Source organism: Python bivittatus, unplaced genomic scaffold (genome assembly GCF_059951505.1).
Source record: "Python bivittatus isolate LINGU-HERP-01145 unplaced genomic scaffold, Pbiv_v1 ctg000700_np1212, whole genome shotgun sequence".
Lineage (NCBI taxonomy): Eukaryota > Metazoa > Chordata > Lepidosauria > Squamata > Pythonidae > Python > Python bivittatus.
The window spans coordinates 47747906-47767544 of record NW_028277098.1 but is presented as its reverse complement, the minus strand read 5'-3'; the positions used below and the strand labels follow the sequence as shown (position 1 = coordinate 47767544).

Here is a 19639-nt window from a genome sequence, read left to right as displayed (position 1 = left end):
AGTGTTTATGAATTACAGTTCTCAGCAACCACAACCAGTGTAGTGAATGGGGAAGGGTGCAGGGAATTATGATTCCTCAAGATCTCAAGCCAACAGCTTGACATCATTAACTCAGTTAACTTAGGCAGATCCACATTGCCTGAAAATAAACCAGTAAAATCCATGCCCAGTTGCAATATTGATTCAAGATTAGGCTGTAATAACCTTTGAAATCTTACCTTCAGAAATGTTTAGCTCGCTTATGGTATAGAAGAATCCTGCCCCCCTTTCCAGAAAATAAGCAAACATTTGAATGAAATCCGATATGTGACCTCAGCAATTGAGGACTATTCTTTCTTTCTGTCTCCGCCCCATTTAGTATTCTCATTCACACTGTAGTCCAGGCGCCAAGTCCGAGGAAGAAGATTCGTTCGTTCGCTCGCTCGCTCGTTCATTCATTCATTCCAGCATCCCCGGAAGTTAGAATTGTTGCGTTACCTCAGACCTTTTTCCGAGGCCAAAGGTGGCGCGCTTCGGCCCCAAGCTTTGGCCGCTGGGCGCGCCCAGTGGGTTGCCCTCCCTTGCGGTTCTTCCTGCTTTTGAACGCAGAGAGGTTGCTCAAATATCACCAAGCCGAGGGCTTAACAGAAAAGCTGGGGGAAAATAGCCTCTGATTTCATCGCAACTCCGCTTCTTGGGCACCTGCGATGGAGAATCTGTATTTCTAAGTACTGATACAAACGTGCAGGAATTAATTCCATTAAGTTTAGCTCCAAGGTGATACATATCACGCCTGATGCCCTGCATCTTCTCGGAAACAGATTGGACAAATGATCTTAGGGGCTGCGTGCGGGGAATGCGGGGAAGAGAGAGTACTTTAAGATAAATATTTGAATTATATTGTCATTTATGAACACTCACCTTGAGCTCCTTGGATGAAAGACAAGATATAAACGTACGAAAGAAAGTTCATACAGGGATATCAATACTGTTTTACACAGTACAGTTAATACAGTAGGAAAAAATAGCTCCTTCCAGGTGAAGTAGGGGCCCTCTCGAAAATGCTCTACAAGCACCCCCTTAAAGAAATGCAACCCATTATAAAAAACAAAAGGCTCTGAACTTAACCGCGAAAATGCCCCTCGAGATCCAGGTGCTGTTGGACCTGGAGCTGGAGACCTCGGCCACAGTCCGGGGTTCTTCAGCATTTCGAGAAGGGCGCCCTGTGTTTGGAAGTCAGCTCCTTCAGCCACCTTGGCTCAGCCGGTTCAGGAAGACGGCAGGAGATTTCAACCCCCAATGCCAGCACCTGTTTCAGAGCACTGCCAACGCGAGCCCCGATTGGTTTCTTCCACAACGGGTTGGTTGGAAGGAATCTCCCCCCTCACTGCCGGAAAGATGGGACGGGCTAGTTCTCCCTCTGCCTACCAAAAAGGAGGGGGGAACCTCGCAGAACGACCGGGGAAATATCTAACAGCTCCCCGCCCTCGCAACGTTGACTTCCAGAAACGAAAGAGCCGCGAAGGAACGAACTCACCTTGCAAAAAACAGAGCGTCCACAACACGGGTTACATTGATTGTGGAGAAAGGAACCAAGCCGGTCTGTTTATTTAGCTTGAGCGGGTTCTGGATACGCTTACCTTTGCTGGGGGGTGATTAAATGTTTGCAAGGGTGGGTTATTTAAAAGATGTGTCAAATTCCTCTCTGAGTGCCGATTAAATAGAGAGTGCCGATTGTTCATGTGGATTTCATTTAATTGCCTGGCGCAAACTGGTGGTTTTGGATATCAAGTTAAGGCAAAGACTACACGGGCAGTTCCCCAGACAAGTGAACTTTTTCCGACTTCCCAATCTAGTTTTTTCGATGTCCTAATCTAGTTTACAGCCCTGGGATTTTCCAGGGATCAACCCCAAGTATTAATCCATCTTGGGCTTCTGACCTTTCCTGCCAGGACAAGACGGGCCATGTGCTGCCACCAGTTTCAAATCCGTCTATATCTTGGTCTGGCAGTGGAGAGGGACATTTAGTTCAGCCACATGCTTTTCTAACTGTAAATCGTTTAAAAAGTCAAGCAAAATCGTATCAACAACCTGTACCTTCAGGTCATCGTTTTTACAAGAAAGCTGTTACTTGAAAGCAAAATCAGCTTGAAATCATGAGGGTGGACTCGGCAAATAAAAGGGAAAAGCCATTTGGAAAGCTCTGGTTCCTAACCCTGGACAAAAATCCATGAGTGAGTTGAAAGTCTTTTAAATACATATTTAAAATCAAAATATTTCCTTCTGAGCCTGTGAAATAGCATCTATCTGAGGAATGTGATCAGTTATTATTTCCGGTCTGCAAAATATTACTCCATCTTTACTAAATGCCATTGGCTTTCAAATCACCATATTAATCCGTCAAAGTGTTCCTGCGTTTCCTCCACATTTCAGGCAAATGTCTTTTTGACGTACCTGAATTTAGGGCAAGTCATTCTGGGAAAATATGAGTTTCCTTTTCCCAGCTTCATCATGGCCAGTAAACACTTCGTATGTAGAAGCAGTGAATAATTTTCCCCAATTATACAAAACAGAAAACAAAACAAAACGCCACTTGGCCACCCTGTTTCAGAACATTCATGCATTCCGATTGGGTGTTCTATGAACTCCCAACAAGTCTCAGCACACACACACACACAATGTTAGTCTTATGTTGGAGGACTTTTGCATCGTAGTGAGTGGGGTTGGCTAGAGAAAAATGTTAGGATTTCATCAGTGTTAGGATTTCATCTGTAATGTGATCCTTATGTAGAAGAAAGAAGAGAAAAGAAAAGGAATGGATTGTTATTTAGATATCTCAGAACCATCTTCATACCAAGCACACTTGAGGAACAAACCATGAGATAAATGGAACGCAAAGTGATTAAGCTGTGCAATTTCCACACTGTTGATTTATGGTGACGACAGAAAGCTTGTCTCTATTCGTGAATGATACATCTGTACAGCGGTGGCTACGAGCTGCTGTAAACCATCAATATGGAAATGGTTTGAAACTACTCCAGCTGTAATCTTTTTTACACCAATCCTCTCAAAAGAAGCGCCTTTTAGATGTATAGGAATCCTTCCCATTGTTCCAGGCAGTGTAGCCTGGGATGATGGGAGCTGTAGTCCAAACCACAAGTTAGAGAAGGATGGTTAAGTATGAATTAGATTCTAAGGCTGAATTAATTAGTCTAAGCTGAACCGGGATTGGGTTTTTGTGGTTCAGCCAATTGTGCCTTGCCAAGGTACGGGAACTAGATCATCCCATTAATCCATAATTTCATTTACTTCTTTGAGCACAGTATGTTATAGCACTTGTGTTTGGATAAACCGATTTTAGAAATTTGCGCATAGTGTGAACCCAGCCTAAAGTTAACAATCCTCATTTCTCAGTTTTACTTAAGAAGTCAGGATATTCATTATTCATAGCCATTAATAAGCTCAAAGTGCTGGAGAGGGAGGAAGGTCCTGTCTAGTCCATCTTTGGTACCCTATATTAATTACCGATTGCCACTCCCTCGGATCTGTTCCCATTTGCATACAACTCTCTTCATACAACCCCCACGTTTGCCTTTTCTCTACAATACCTAACATGCACTCTTCTTACTGGCAATGAATAAATGAGAATGGGGAGACATCTACATTATCTGATCCTTGAACCAGTCAAGTTTGTTGGGTAAAAAGCTCAATTCCAGCCAGTGCACTGGAAAAAAATGTGCAGATTTCCATAGTTTTATTGTGCTCAGTGGGGATTACTCCTGATGCAGGCTCCTGTAAGCCGCTTGCCGGTTCTATAGGAAACTCCGTGCAGGCTGCAAGATGCCCAAGGAATCAATGCCATTGATTTCAGTGAAAGGGATGAATGCCTGCTCAATTCTTGGACTTGGCATCAGGAGAATTGGTGCTAATTTCTAGCTCAGTTCGAAAGGAGGAAACTGGTTTTGTGCTAACGAAGTGAAAAGAAGAGTGAACGGAGCTCAGTTTTACCCCATTTCAGGCTTGGGATCCCTCAGCCATCCCAAAGTATGGAAATAATTATTATTTCTCCATCACTGCTTGCACGACCCACCATGCCCGTGGCACAGTCACACTCGCCCCTCAAGGAGCTATTCGGTTCATAGGAAAAGCCGAAACCTTCTCGGAAGTCAGGTCAACGGTTTTCTACGAACCATACTTTCAGGTAAATATCTTGAGTTTTCTCGGACTTCTCAGAGAAGCGAGTCAGGTCAGATAGAGGATGAATGGGTTCCCGTCTTGAAGGTTTAGCCTTCTTGAAGGTTCAGCCTCACACAGAATCTCTTTAGGGATGCAAAATGGAGGAGGGCTCCACGGGGTAAGGAGAACGTCCTAGCTGGCTCAGCCCTCCTTCTCCCGGAATAAACCTGCGGTAAAATCTTGCGATCCTGGTCGGCTGCAGCCCAGCCATGAACTTCCGGAGCTCTCCGCGTGTTTTACCTCCAAATAATCAGCCAGAGACAGAAGCCTGGCCCAGGTGTAGACTTGAGAGCAGGTTCGCTTGCGCCGAGGCTGGTCGCCGCTTCTCTGGGAATATCTTACTTCCCTGGATTTTTGACAAACTCTTGCCGGGACACAAAGCAGACACGTGGCGCCGTGTGTGGTCGGCCTCGCCGTCGCCACTGGGCCAGTGCTGCAAACTCAGAGCGGCTGCATCCCTAAAAGGACCAGGACTGAATTTTGAGTTTACAGCTGTGTGGGGTTTCTTCCACCACCACCCCCGCCCCGTCCCTGTTGGAACAGTTTGGAATCTCACGACGGCACGCACGCAGACGCATAGTACAAAAGAATATATAGCATAAAGAAAAATAGCCTTATACAAACCTTAGAATTTAACTAGTCACCACATTCCTGTTCTTAAATACATCACATAACCTGCGCAGCCGGTTGCATCCTATCCTGAAAATTATTCCCAACATTAAGCAGCGGAGACCACCGTTCTCCGAACCTCTAGCGCGATCGTTTCAAATGAAATCAATCGATCACTTTCTCAGATCTTGAAAGCGCTTTGTTGGGAAATCTGTGCGAATGTCAATAAGGCCATCGATTGGTGGGAAGACTGGGAAGCCAGAACGACCCCCCCCCCCCCATTGCAAAGCCAAGCCCGATAAAACAACTTATACGTGGCGTTTTGTTCTACTATCCAAGGGGGGCGGATAGGAATGGAGCGGACAGAGCCTTCCCCGGCAGCTGCTGCTTCTCCAGGGCTAAAGCGACTGCCTGCCTGCCTGCCTGCCTGCCTGCCTGCCTGCCTGCCTGCCTGGGGGCGATGTACTTCAGCCCAAACTGAAAAGCCTCGAGGGACAGCTTTCTCCCCAGAACTGAAGCGCTGCCTGTTTCTCGCTCCTGTATAAGCTACGGGCGAAATGAATGAGAATGGATCAGCTGAAGGCCTCTCCCGCTTGTCTCAATCTGTTGACGGTCGGACTGTAAGCGACGCTGGAAATCACCTCTGCCCTAGGCAGTGAGACTTGCGTCTGGGCCATCAAGACCCTCTCTGATGGGTGATACTGTTTCCCTCTGAAGAAGTCCCCCATAGCCAAGAAGAGGGGGAGTCCTCCAATTGCTTTCAATGGAATCTACCTCCAGGGCGCAGCTCCAATCCTAAAGAAATGTGCAAATAGGAATTTCAGGGGATTTCAAAGGAAACCGCTCCGCAAGTTCAGGGGATGAGTTCGGCTTTTTTGCACTCTCCTTGGCTATGCTATTTTCAAAGGTTTGCATGATGCTCAAGGGGCGAAGCCAACGCTGGCTTGCTCGCTTGCATTCAGACGCCCTGCTTGCCTTTTCTGCGCAGAACTTGCTGACTGGGCCTTTGGTATGCACTTGTATTGTTTTTTGGGATTAGAAACAAAACTCTTCCGGAGAAAACGGCAATCCTGCGGGTTTGACTGTAATCCACTCACTCATACTCCCAATACTGGTTCTAAGCGATAAAACGCTTCAAGTAGGAAGTAACTTGAATTCAAACCCTGGATCCTCAAGGATACCTTTGGGCCGGTCGTTCTCCTTCACCCCCATCAGCTTCCTCGTAGGATGAAATGGAAACGGCACTTTTGAGCAATTGGCGAGAAAGGCCGCTCTTAAATGGGAATAAATAAAATGGTTTCTAGTGTCAGGCTTGCATCTCCCATAGATGCCAGCTGGTTCTGGGTGAAACACGCATGCTTTTGAGATAAATAATTTGCTTTATGTTTACATGCAAAAGGCCTGTTGTAGTCCTTCGGAGACAACGAGTCCTTTAAATTCATTCGCTTAAGTGGTTGGCAATGACACAGATTATGGATTTAAAACTGCAACCCGTGAACACTATAGAAGAACATGATTTAATAGAGACGACAGAAATGGAGCCGTTTGTGAATTGTGGCCACAGCCGCTGGTCTCGAAGTAACTGAGCGAAACATAAGAGTTTATGTGGATTGTGGGAAACGAGAAGGATGGTTGCAGAAATGCAATCGGATTGATGTTTGGGATTAGAAGGGTTTGCGAGAGAACTTGAAAGATGGCAGAAGTGCTTTTACAGGAGATTCCCAGAACTCCTTTGTTGTTACTCCAGGGGTTTCTGTTGGTTTTGGTTAATCCATTTGGTTACTCAATTTGGTTAATCAAAAGCGCAGCAGTGGCCCATCAACTCAGAGTTGACTCTGGCCATTTGTGGTCCTGTCGCGTGAAGAGGCAAGATGGCGTGTGCGGGCCGGGCTTGAGGGGACCTCTGCAAAAAAAAAAAAAAAAAAAATCTGACCGCTGAACCGGCTTATCATGCAAGCCAAACGCAACCAACAGCCGAAGGAGGAAGTGACTGAAAGCGCTTCGCAGCCGAGGAGCGCGAGCAGAGGGTCTGTTTGCGCGCGCCAGCACGTGACGCGCTGCCCGCGCTATAAAGGCTCCTGGCGCTCGCCGCAGCGGCTCAGTGCCTGTGCGACGTTCCGGTCGGCGTGAGCTGCGCGCGGAGGCGGTGGCTTTCCCCACCCTTTCTGTCCCGTCCCCCACCCTTTCGCTTCTTCCCAGTCCCTGTCCCCGGCCCCGCCCGGGGCCACCCGCAGCCCCCGGCCCAGTCCCCTCCCCTCCCGCCACTCCCCCCACCGCTCGCTCGCTCGCTCGCCCTGCCCTCCTGAAAGGAGAGAATTGCCGAGGAGCGCCTGTTGCTCTCGGCCCGGCCCCGGGGAGCGGGGGCACCTCCTCCTCGGACTCCTCCCTCGCTCCACCGCTAGGGGGTGGCCTAGCCGAGGCGTCCGACCCCGAGGCAGAAGCAGTCAGCCAGAGCAGCGGTGCCGGTGGCGGCACCACCATGACCCTGGGCTGCAGCAGCGGGAGCAGCCGACCCTGTGGCTTGCTGGCGGCCCCCTCGCCGGAGGAGGAGGAGGACGACGAGGCGCTGTCCGATGTGGAGGATGCCGACATCGACGTGGTGGGGCCCCCTCACGAGCACGGACAGGCCAAGTTTAGCGAGGAGGAGGAGGAGGAGGAAGAAGAGGAAGAGGACGACGACGATTTGCACCTCCTCCCCAAACAGGCGGTACGGGCGAGGCTGTCCCCAGTACAGCGAGGCCCGGAGTCCACGCTGGGCGACAGCCACGCCGCTCCAGCAGCTCCTCCGGCGGTGGCTGCGCCGGCGGTAGCTCCCCCGGCGCCTGCCTCGTCCTCCTCCTCGTCCTCCTCGTCCGGCGGCGCTTCAGGGCCCGGCAAGAACCCCCTGGTGAAGCCGCCCTACTCGTACATCGCGCTCATCACCATGGCCATTCTGCAGAGCCCCAAGAAACGGCTGACGCTGAGCGAGATCTGCGAGTTCATCAGCGGCCGCTTCCCCTACTACCGCGAGAAGTTCCCGGCCTGGCAGAACTCCATCCGCCACAACCTGTCGCTCAACGACTGCTTCGTCAAGATCCCTCGCGAGCCGGGCAACCCGGGCAAGGGCAACTACTGGACTCTGGACCCGGAGTCCGCAGATATGTTCGACAACGGCTCCTTCCTGCGCCGGAGGAAGCGCTTCAAGCGGCAGCAGCAGCAGCTCCACCCGCAGCCGCCGGAGCTCCTTTTGCGCGCCGCGGCCGCGGCTGCAGACCCAGCGGCTTTCCTGCCGGGCTTCGCCTACGGACCTTACGGCTTCAACTACGGGCTGCAGCTGCAGAGTTTCCACCACCACCACCACCATCACCACCACCCAGTTGCCGCAGGCGGAGGGACGGCGGGGACTTTTTCCTTCCAAACTTCACCCTGCGCCCTCCCGGCGCCGCCGGGCCCTGGGGCCACGGCGACCGCCCCGTCCGTCTTCTCCAGTGGGCTCTCCTCTTTCCTGGGCGGTGATCTGAGTTGCAGGAAAGCTTTCTACCCGGCGGGGCAGCTTAGCCCCACTGCCTCCCTCCTGCAGAGTCTCAAGACGGATCAGGGAGCAGGCAACAGGCCTTCCTTTTCCATAGACAATATCATCGGTGTCGGCGGCGCGGCCCCTCCGCCCTCCAGTAGCTCCACGGTCAGCGCGCCAGATTCGCCCTTCCCGGCGGGCCACGCTGGGGGCCAAGCGCAGGTCCTGGCTATGCTGTCTCCGGCTCTGACTCCCTTACCGAACCATTTGAGTCTCACCCACGAATCACTCCTGCAGTCGGGACCAAACTTTTCCAGTAAACTCACAAACCTCAACAATTGTCCTTTTTAAAGGCAGCCACAACGACCCCTTCCCAATCAACACCCCCTCCCATCTATCCCTCCCCCCACTGCCCTCCCATTGTGTTTTGAAAGGTAGGAATTTTTTGGGGGGCGACTTTCTGGCATCCGAATCGATTGTGTGTGTGTGTGTGTGTGTGTGCGCGCGCGCGTGTATATCTCCTCCAGGGCTGTTTAGCAAATGGCGGGGACTGTGGGTAGGGGGAGAGAAATCTGTTGAGCCAAAAGACCTATTTAAAATTAGTCTTTCTTATCAAATTATTTCTGGCAGCTTGGAAAAAAACAAAGCAAAAGTGGAATAGTTTAATTAAGGCTGCAGTCCTAAGTTGTCCAGGTGGTGCTATTTTAGTTGGATTCATTGGAACTTCCTTGCAAGGGTGGATCCATCAGCAGCTCGGTTATTCTGGGGTAGCTGCCTTATACTCTGTAAAGTTACTCCACTCAGTCTAAGTCTCTCAGAGTGGAGTCCTTTATGTAGAATGCAGACTTCCCAGGTGGTTGGTTTGAAAAAGGGTCTGTTCCAAGCATATAGCTTACACTGATAATGATGGTTCTTAATACATGCTTTCCGGGGGCAAATCCATTGCATTCCATATGTGCTCCCAGGTGTGCCCCAGACAGCATAGCAACCTTGAGTCCTTTGGTTTCCATGGGTGGTGGATCAGAAATATTGCACTAGTGAGGTTTCACATTTAAACTGTTTCCCTGAATGGTTCCCGATGTCTCTGTTTTCCCCATCTCTGAACTAAGCTCTTAAAAAATTCCTCTTGGCCATCCTTAATATCTGAATGTTCCCTAAAAATGTATACATCGAATCAAGCGAGATTTGAAGTGCGTATCTCTAAAGATCAGGCCATATCAGCAAATCCTCTGTTATCGAATCTCCCACCTCCTCTCCGCCCCTTCAGTGTGTGTGTGTGTGTGTGTGTTCAGTGTATCCGGACTCATTGGCGTGTATACATTGTGCACCAGAGCTATTTAGCTCTCTTCCCACTAGCTGTGTTTCCCTCCTATTTTATTGAAAGAATTGTGAATAATTAGATGTGGAAAAGGCAACACATTTTTTTGTCCACCTCTGGTGTAAATTAATAAATGTCTGTGAACTCTTTTAAAAGGAACCCAGTCAGTCTTGCTATTTGCTCTTGTAATTTTTAAAAATGTAATTATGTTAATACTGGATCTTTGGAAGTGAAAAAGACCTATAGAATGGGTAAATTTATTTGGGTAATGTTAAAAGGTAAAGGAAAAGTAGTTACTTCAGCTTTGCAGTAGAAAGGTCAAACCACTCTCAAAATCTAAGTGTCAAGGCTGCACTCCTGGACACCCAGGAGGCTTCCTTCAGAGCCGATTTATATATTGGATTGCACTGTTTGTATGTCAACCTGATCCTAATCCTGGTCTTAAAATATATATCTTTAGGATTGTGTACTAGGCTACAGTCAACAATTAATTAAAGCCAAGATGGGTTCAGCTGCTGTTTTCAGCAGAAGTATGATCTGTGCAATAAATGTTTCCCATTAAGTAGAGCTTAATATTTGTAGCTTACCAACTAAATTTCCTCCTGGAAGAAAAATGTGAGTTTGTCAGCAAACTCACCAGAGACTAGAACTTTTCCATCCTTGCCTACTAATGAACTCTTAAATTTATTTACTGCTACTGCCCCTTCCGTTTCTTGTAAAGTAGTACTTCTGATTCTTAAACCTAAAATATTATTTTCATTATAAGTAGTTGTGCATCATTTTTAATTGTGGTGTCACACGTGGCAATTAATTAAGCCTTTGTTTTCCAAAAATACTTGAAGTTGCCAGGCGGTTCTTAATGGAGGAAAATTATACTCCCACTCCCCTTTTTGTTTTGGTTGGAAATGTTGACACATGGAAGTAGGAGTGGTGGTGAAGTAGGAAAAATGTAAGTTTTTTCCTTCTGAGCCTGAAGGGGTTGAAGTGACCATCTGAAATCTGAGATCTCTGCCTAAATTTGTGAGTGAAAGAAGCTACAAAATAAACAAACTCTCCTTCTTGGCCAATCCATGCCCTGAAATCTCTTTATATTTGTGGCCAAATTTGAAAATGTGGGGCTTTGTTTGAACAAAATGCTCCCCTAATCTCTCAGGCAGCAATGCCTTGTCAGTTTTTAAAAAATTACTATTGAATGACCCTGAATAAGTGAATAAATTGACCCCAACCCCCCCCCCATTTAAAATATTCATTTACTGGCTTTTTTGTGGCTCTAATAAATTCTCCCCTGGAGAAGGGCCTGTGAAGGCAGAGGTAAATGAGGAGGTGTGGGTGGGTGGCTTTCTATCTGGGGAGGGAGGAAATTACAGAAGAGAGACGGATTCTTGTAGCATTTTCCATCTGTCTCTCAATACAGAATGACCCCCTCCTCGCCAGCCTTCCCTGAGTTTGTTGATGTTGGTCCTTGAAAAGAGTCTAGCCCTCCCTGCTGGCCCAGTGAGAGGTCTCTCGTCTCCCCCAGCCCACATTTGCTTTTGAAAAGCGATCCGCTGTCAGACACTTGGTCCTCGCCTTTCATGTCCAGTCCCCACAAAGAGGCTACAAGGCAGGACATGGAAAGGTGGGGAGGGGGGAGAAAGAGAAAGAAGAGGTGGCGGGCGGCAAAATGAATCTATTTTCCAGATTGCTGAGCACATGGTTACAAATGGAAAGAGCTTTGGGGCTCCTTCTAACTTATCTGGAGGTGCCTTCTTTCTCTCTCTCTCTCTCCCTCCCCCCAATCTATCAAAATTGTTAAACTGCTACGCCAGATTCTGTCCACACAGGGTGGTGGGCACCCATTTCCACCGCCAGCCTTAGTTAATGTCTGGAAAATGCGAGAAGAAGCAAACCTCTGGAGTCTTAACTTTTTTTGTGCCTATTTAGGCTGTAAAAATAGGGAATGAGAATGAGAAAGCCACCGACACAGTGCTCTATTTTGGAGAGTAAGCACGGGCCATAGCTGGCTTGGAAGATGCCGTTAGGATTCATCGGGTTCATTAACCATGTAAAATCAATTCCGAGCCCTATAGCTAGATTTATTTTCTTGAGGAAAACAACTCGTTTGAGATGGTAAGGTGGTAAGGGCCGCCCCAGGGCTCGGCTTTCTGCTTTGCGATCACCCCGATGTTAATGGCCTAAACTTTCAAGTAAAGCCCGCTGAATTTTGGATTGTAGCGGTCCTAGGCTTTCTTGGGAACGAATTCCGCAGAAACCTACGGAAAGGGGTCAGCACAATCCTAGACGTGTTTACATGGACGCTGGTCTCCCCGACGGACCACAGACAATGCTTGCGATTGCAGCTTGCTCAAAGGTGTTGTGGTTTGTTTCAATTTGTATTGGATACTTGTTTCCAAGCTACGATTGAGATCAAGAGAATCTGTGGCGATTCCGCACGGAATAGAAATGATCTCCGATTTTTTCTGTCCGAATTTCGGAAGTGTTCCGAAAGAGTTCCACAGACTTAGCGGGATTTTTGCAGCGTCAATAGGTTATAGTGTTTGCGCCCGCGTTTGATGTAGTGTTGGGGCAGCTACAGAAACTGAAACTTGCCGTCCCCTTTCAAAAATGTGAGAAGGCGCGGAGTTCGGGGGTTAAAGGTTATGATGTCTAAGCAGCTTACTGTATTTCAGAGCGCAAAGCTTCAGTGTGCAGCAGTTGTAAAGTACGCGGCTGGAGGACTGACTGCAGTACTGAAAATCCTGGCTTGCATCTCTAATGCCTTTTGCTCTGGCAAACTACACACCATGAACGCGCCCGGCTCACTTCTGCTTGAAATGAAGGTGTTGAAATGCGATAACAGAAAAGGCTAGACTCACGTGGGATCTCGAGACGATTCAGGCGGTGCTGGTTTTATCTAGAGGTAGAATGACGTTGATTTCCTCCCCGCAAAGCTTTCCTCAATCCTCGACCTGAACTGGCATTTTCATAGAAGTTAATTTTTTTATCCATTGTTAAAGCGGGAAGGCAAGGTGGGGGGGGGGGGGGGCTTCTGTGCGCCGCTGTCTTTTGTACCAAGCCACGCGGGTCCTAATAAGGCTGTTAGATTCCTCGCCTTCAGGTAGAATCGGACCGCGGGCGTAATCTTTTTCCCGCTTGAGTTCAGCTTTTAACCACAGCTCAGTGCCTCCTTTTTATGTGAGAGCTGCTGAGTCAGCCCAAAGACGGCTCTGAGGATCCTATTCCTTCCTAAAGCTGGGCCTTCTCTACGAAAAGTCCAGTTAGTGGCGTGCTTCTGCGTCTTTCCTCCTTTTTTAAGTGAGGAAAAAAGACATCTGGAACTTGTCATTGCGAGGCAATCGTTAGCAGTCCATTTTCCCTGGGGCGGAATGAGGAAATCGTTTTATGAAGGACTGACGCGTGTCTTGACTCTTGCTTGATGAGTTTTCTCTTTCATTTCCCCCTCAGTGGTTTCAACTCCAGTATCACAGAGGCTTCTGCAATCGGGGAGTCCCACTGACCTGAACAGAATACCTTCCTTGTGAAGAGACTTGCCCAGGATGAGAAAGAGCTTGCATCTCTCCTGTTCAAGTAATAGCAGCCTGGCATTTACAAGGGTAATAAGGAAGAGTAGCCCCCTGTCTAAACTGGTTTCAAACCCCTTTCCCCCTCCACCGTCTGAATGGAAGCCAGAGAATGGGACAGAATGATTCGGGGGACTGGTTTTCCTAGGCACCCCCGGATAATGGCGTCTGCCCAGAAGGTCGGGAGGGGGGACTTCAGAAAGTGGAGCTCCCTTTGTACTTCGAGCAAGAGGCATCACACTTGTTTCGCTTAGGGAGAAAGTGAGGGGGAGCCTATGGTAGAAGAAAGGTTACTTCATTTGAGAACCTGGGCCATTATTGGCCCACCCCCATCTTCCAGAGTTGTGACAGAGAAGTTTTCCTGATGGGAGGCTTCCGGATTGATCCACAACCTAGGAAGAAAAGCAAAAGAAAACAAAACAAAAATGAAGTCTGATTTTCACCTGCTTGGCCTCAAAGGACCCAAGTCCTTTGGGATCGATCCGTTTCATTCTCGATCCGTTTCATTCGTAGAAAGCCTTGAACAGAGGTCAGGCTGCGGACCTGTGCAGTGCACAGTTTTGTCAGAAGTAAGATCGGCCCCAGCTGCGTTCTCATGACACAATGAACCATAAATTAACCAACTACATTTTCTCACACAGAAACTATGGTTTCTGGCACAAACCAACTGCAGGGTTCGATGTGTCATGCAAACCCAGAAAAATATATACATTGAATAAACTAGGATTTAGTTAACCAAGGATTTAGTTAACCAAGCGACACTATCAAGAGTTGAATGAACCTCTTTCCCATTTGAGTGTAGTGGACCGTAACCTGAGTCAACCAGGTGCTGTCCAAATGCTTGGGACTGCAGAATCCACACCCTCAACCTTTGCGGACTAGATGATTGGGGTGAAAGGCTTTGTAATCCAAAGGATCTGGGAAGGGGCAGATTGAGGAAGGCATCTGGTCTACTATCATGGTGAATATTAGAAGTTATTTTCAGAGGTTCTCTCCCTGTCCTTCCGCCTTCTCCCTCGCTTCTGGTTTAATTCAACTTAGACTTTATTTCGTCTTTGGTTTAGAGAAAATAACACCGAACCGCCCAGTTTACCCGAATAGGAAAGATATGAGATCTGTATACTGCGGAGAAAGAGGGACCCGAAAGACCGGTGCGAGGAGGGAAGGGGGTCGCCTTGGTGGAGGCATCCAGCGCCCTTCCGAATTTAACCCTAGATTTCAGTGGGGCACGAACTCCATCATAGGTCTTTCGAGAACGCGGCGATGTCTACTCTTTTCCTTCGGGTGTTCAAAATCAGGCCAGCAAATGGGTTTGTGCGTGAAAGCGCAAGGGAATGACTCCGAGTCTAAGGCCAGTTGGTAAGAAAGGCAGAGAGCGAGCGCGAAGGCGAGGCGGGAGGGTATTTGCGCCTTTCTCACAACTCAGCCGTTCTCCTTAAACGGATCCCTTCTGGTTCCCATTATTGGCACCCCCCGGGCGTGAGGGCACGTTTGAAAGCGATTTGGAAATTAGGGAAGGTCAGGATCGCACTCTTCCCACTTCAGTTGTGCCATTTGTTTCTAAGCAAGATCACGAAAACATTTGGAGCGTGACTTATGGGTGGGAGGGGGCGGGTGTGAAATGTTGGTCAATGAATCCCTTCTGCTAGAGTCCGCGGTGTCTCTCGCTCTTTTCTAATGCGCAGAAACCTGGGCGGTAGATTTAAGGCCTTAATTATAGGAGCAATTTCACTTAGCCTTAAAAGTCACTGCCTGGGGACTCTGAAAAATCAGAACCAGAGAAGAAGACATGTTTTTCTTCTTCTTCCCTCCACCTCCTTTCACCTCAAGAGATCTGCAGATTTAAAAGGCATTTCTGAAAAGACAAATTCTGTATTAATGACCAAATAATCCCCCTTCTTAGTGAAAATCTGCAGTGGCAAAAATCGGAAGCAAGCTGATGTCAGTTTCGATAGTTAAAGCCGGGGAAGGCTCGCCCCAATTTTTGATTAATCTCAAAACGCCCTCGGGACGCTTTCCCCACCCCGCCGCCGGTTTGGTCTCTTCTCCGCGCATTCGACTCAATTACATCAAATTCCCATTGGTCTTCACCTGCTCAGCGTCCTCTGCGTGTAGGTGGACGGGATTAGCGGAGTGTAAAAGGGGGGGGGGGGACGGGACGGAAAACCAGGTGAAGTAATCACCCAGAACAGGATTTAGGATGGGCGAAGGAACGAAGCTGGAGGGGGGTAGACGCCGAGGATATATAAACCTGTCCGGCGAATTATAACTCCATTGCATCTCCAACAAGTCATTCCGTAAAAGGCAAGAGGGGAAAATGAAACGATTTAAAAGCACTTCAGCTTCTCTGGGTTATTAATTAAGGAGGCCCGGTGTTCTGAGGAAGGTCCCGAGAAGCGCCAATGTCGGAGGAGGGAGGAAACCGCTCGCCGACCACCCACCAACTCCATCGGCCTCTTGCGGCGGCGGCAGCGGGAGGGGAGGAAAGGGGCGGCAACGTTTTCTAAAAAATATCGAAGCATCAAACGTTCTCTTTGCTCCCCCTTCTCTTCGCTCTGAAGGGTTAATGGTTGCCGGAAAGCTCGGGAACCTGGGGGTAGGGTGGGGGTTTCGGGATGTTCTTCGTTTCTTCCCTAGTGAAATAACTTCCCAGCCGGGGCTCGACGTTCTAAAGAGGGTTGGAAGGAGACGGAATTATTCCTGAACGGGAATAATAACCGTCAGTTTTTCTCCGTTTGGGAGGCCAGAAGGCGGCGGTAGTGATGAAAGAGGGAGAGAGCGGGAGGAAGAACCCCCCCCCCCCTCCGTGACATTAAATTAATGCAACGGAACAGTTGGTCAGAAAAGTTTTGCAGAGTGGTTGATTTCCCAGGCCGTCTTTCCCTTCTTTGAGACGGACAAACCCCAAAGGCCGGAGGGAGGGGTGGGGGTGGGGGTGGGGGTGGGGGGAGGAGAGATTTTATTTCTCTCGACTGTCCCCGCCGCTCTTTAAGCGCGAGGCCGGAAGCGAAGGCCGCTTTGAAACAGCCTGCAGGGGCTCCAGCTGGTTCGGCGGTACCGAACGGAGTGCAGCCGATTTCCCAACGCGAAGGTAGTTGGTGGGGATGGGAGGGGGAGGTGTTGGGATGTCAATGAACTAATCCGGGGCTAAGAGCAAAGAAAGCGACCTCCCTTCTTGGGCCCATACTTGTTTAGGAAGATGATTAAGGCAACTGCCGTTTGAGGGATAGTCTCTCTCCCCGATCCCCGGGAGTAATAGGAAATAATCTTCAGTGCTTTGCATCGTGAAATAATATCTGGCGGTGTTGGGGTCAGACTGAATATGTACCAGCATTACCTTCTCTTGGGATTTGGTTTCCAGATTGCAGGCAAGTCCTGAAATGCACCTTGCTCCCCAGTGTGTTCAATTCTCGGTATTGAATAGGATGAGTTAATCTTCTCCAAGAATGTACTCTCTAAATATATTGGGCTACACTCCTTTACACAGGTGCTGTGGATGATGGATTAATCATCCAGCAGCCTTCATGATCAAAGGACTGTGGTTTCAAATGCTCCCATAGCTGTCTTGCTCTGCCATCCACTGACTTTTGGCTTGGCATCTTGGAGGAACGCCTAACCCTGCTAATAAGCAGGGCAAACCTGAATGATTAGAAATCCTTCTAATCACCAAGTAGATCATTTGAATAATGCCAGATAAGTCGGGTTTTTTTCTTGGTCCTCAAGTCACTTTTGTTCTTTAATAGTTCTGGTGGAGGGGAATAAAATGTTTCAGTTTATGCCATTAATTTTAATTTGATTTATACTGCTTGTTTTTAATCCCAGTTACGTATTGGGGAGTTGTACACTGTTCAGAGTGGGTTGACAGGAGTGCTTATCAATAAATAAGCAAGCTTAGAAAGTTGAAGACCAATCAATTTGTAGTCAGACTGAAAATCCCCCTGGAGAATGGAATCCTCATACCTATCACGGGGATTTGTTTTTGAGGATCCTTTCTCTCCTCAACACTGTCCCTAAGACACCATCCCTAGAAAATGTACCTATACGTTTCTCCCTGGCTTATTTTAGTGCAATTTATAACATTCAGAGTTTTAACAATCACTCAGTCGTAGGAAAGCTGAAAGGCCTGTGATTTTAGGCAGGATCCCATAGAGGGAAATTATATTCTGCCTCTTTGCCCACAATTACTTGGTAGTAAGTTCAACTAAGATTTGTTTTCAGAATATTTAGAACCTAAACGTACTGTTCAGGGAACTGCTGCATTGTGGAATGCTTGATCTTCACTTCTTTTACAAGAAGAGTCAAATTAAGGCAAGACTGTTCTCTGCCCCTGTCTGCCTGAATTACACCCTTCTTAATGTTGTCAAGGTTTATCTGCCTTGGCTTTCTCCAGTCTCTTGTGCTGAACCAAAGCTGATTGGATTCCACTGAAGCTAATATGGAATAAAGATGGCTTAAATCTAAATGCTTCTGTCCTGGATAGAATCTGAGCTGTTAACATGTGAATTTGATTATTGACAGATTCGTTTCAAAAGTGGAATCAGATTTTTAAAACCATGCAAGTTTTCTCTAGGGCTGGGCCAGGGTGGGTTTGAAATGTTGCTTAATGAGGGCCTCTCATTCCAAAACTCCATCCTGGGGAGGCAACAACTCTGATCAAAACTAAGTCTCATTGAACTCAACGAGCTAGAGGGGTCTGCAATTGTGGTAAAAGTAAGCAAAATCTTTGAGACAGTTTGATTCCTGGTGACTTCATGGATCAGAACGTGATGTCTTCTTGCCAACAATATGGAAGTGCTTTATCATTGGCTTCTTCTGGGATGTTTTTTCAAGTTCCCAGTCTAACCAACAACCCCAATATTCCCCAAAAGTCTTTTATCCAAGTACTAACCACGGCTGATCTTGCAGGGCTTCCAAACCCAGGCAAGGCTGACCGGCAGTGCCACCCACTGAAGCAGGATTGCAAGGCAAGTGGAGGCTGTCCTCCACCCAAAGGCAAGACTCATCTAAACCCCCCCCCCCATGATAATTCCTTTTACCCATTTTAATTGCAGTTCCTACAGTGCAAATCTTAGGCCACTTAAAAACTTGCTGCAAGATATTCCTGCCAATCTGCGGAACATGGGAAGTGCGTTCCAAGATGCACAGTCTTTAAATAATAATTGGGAGGCCCACATGAAAGGGTGGCTCTCAGAATTCCCCATAAGTGGAAACCATGACAATGAAACCATATATAGCCTGTTCCTAGAGTCAGTTCTGCCTAGATTCTCAGTGCCGGTGAGATCTGAGACAGCACCTCATCTAAGCACACCAATTTAGCTACCAAACAGGAGGGAGATGCGAGACTCAGCTGCCCAGACAAAAATCATTCTTCCAACAGAAGATGTTCAAAACTTTTATTCTTGGAAGCCCCTATTTCTTTAGTCCAGAGTAGTTCTATTGAAATGGAGCATTGATTGTCTAAAGGCAACTGGAGCCATCATTGTTCCAGTTGCAAGTAGAGGTAATTTTGTGCTATCCCTCAGTCAGAGGGAGCAGAAAGTTCTGAGTTTACCAAAGAAAAGTTTTTCAGAAAAGCAAGATAGACTTTAAAAATGATCCAACTCTACAGACTTGTATCTTTATTTCCTGTTGGCCTGTTCAGCTGATTGTTCATTTTCATTTTCCAGTGTTTGCCCTTAGCCAAGCTGTGACAGTAAGTGCCAAGAAAAAGACAGTACGCAACAGTTTTTGTCTTCCAGCTTAATCCATATGCAGAATGTAATGACTCCGGAGGGCCTCCCCTGGACATGAAGGGAAGAAAGAGAAAGTGAGAATATCGATCCCAGCTTGGAAACAGGCTGGCTTTTAACTCCTTCTGAATGAAGTTGCATTTGGATTTAGTTGAAAGTATCAGCTTAATATCATTTCCATTAGCAGATCCAGTTTTGGAGAAAACAGGGTTTCCTCAATAAATATTTCTACCTGTTGGGTCAAAAAGGAAAGACTGTATTACTCCAGCTGTTCAGTTGATCCAAAGGTTCATAAAAATTTTTTGCATAGCAGACCAGAAGACTCTCTAGCATGCATCATATTTCCAGGCCTAGTGGCCAATTTTTTATTTCCAGGAAACCTACAAGTAGTTTGTGAAAAAAAAATAGGATTTTTCTGTTGTTTGTCCTTGGGTACCTTGTATTCACAGATACACTGTCCCCAAATAAGGATGTTCCATTCTGCTGGTTATGACAGTTGACATTGACATCTTTTGCCTTTCTACAGGAGGAAAGAAGTTGTGTCCATAGCAGTTAATTGTGTCATTTCAGTCTCTATCTTAATATCTGTATTTCTTTGCCTTCTGCATTTAAATAAATATACTTTAATGAAGCTCCTTGTGGCACACTAACAAAAGAATCCACTGTGTGTAGTAGGTTGGGTTGTCAGAACTTTGCACTACAAGAGCATCTTTCT

The 19639-nt window shown here is 47.6% G+C and overlaps 1 protein-coding gene across 1 annotated transcript; it reads left to right on the top strand.

Moving 5' to 3' along the window:
• Positions 1-7108: 7108 nt before the first annotated feature.
• FOXD2 (forkhead box D2) lies at positions 7109-9769 on the top strand. Its single transcript, XM_088153489.1, has one exon. It carries the CDS (start codon positions 7304-7306, stop codon positions 8666-8668), a length of 1365 nt encoding a protein of 454 aa, XP_088009615.1. The 5' UTR covers positions 7109-7303; the 3' UTR covers positions 8669-9769.
• The last annotated feature ends 9870 nt before the right edge of the window (positions 9770-19639 follow it).

What these genes read in the sequence shown, in the direction of transcription:
- FOXD2 (XM_088153489.1), top strand. Translation starts at nt 7,304, where the DNA reads ATGACCCTGGGCTGCAGCAGCGGGAGCAGCCGACCCTGTGGCTTGCTG.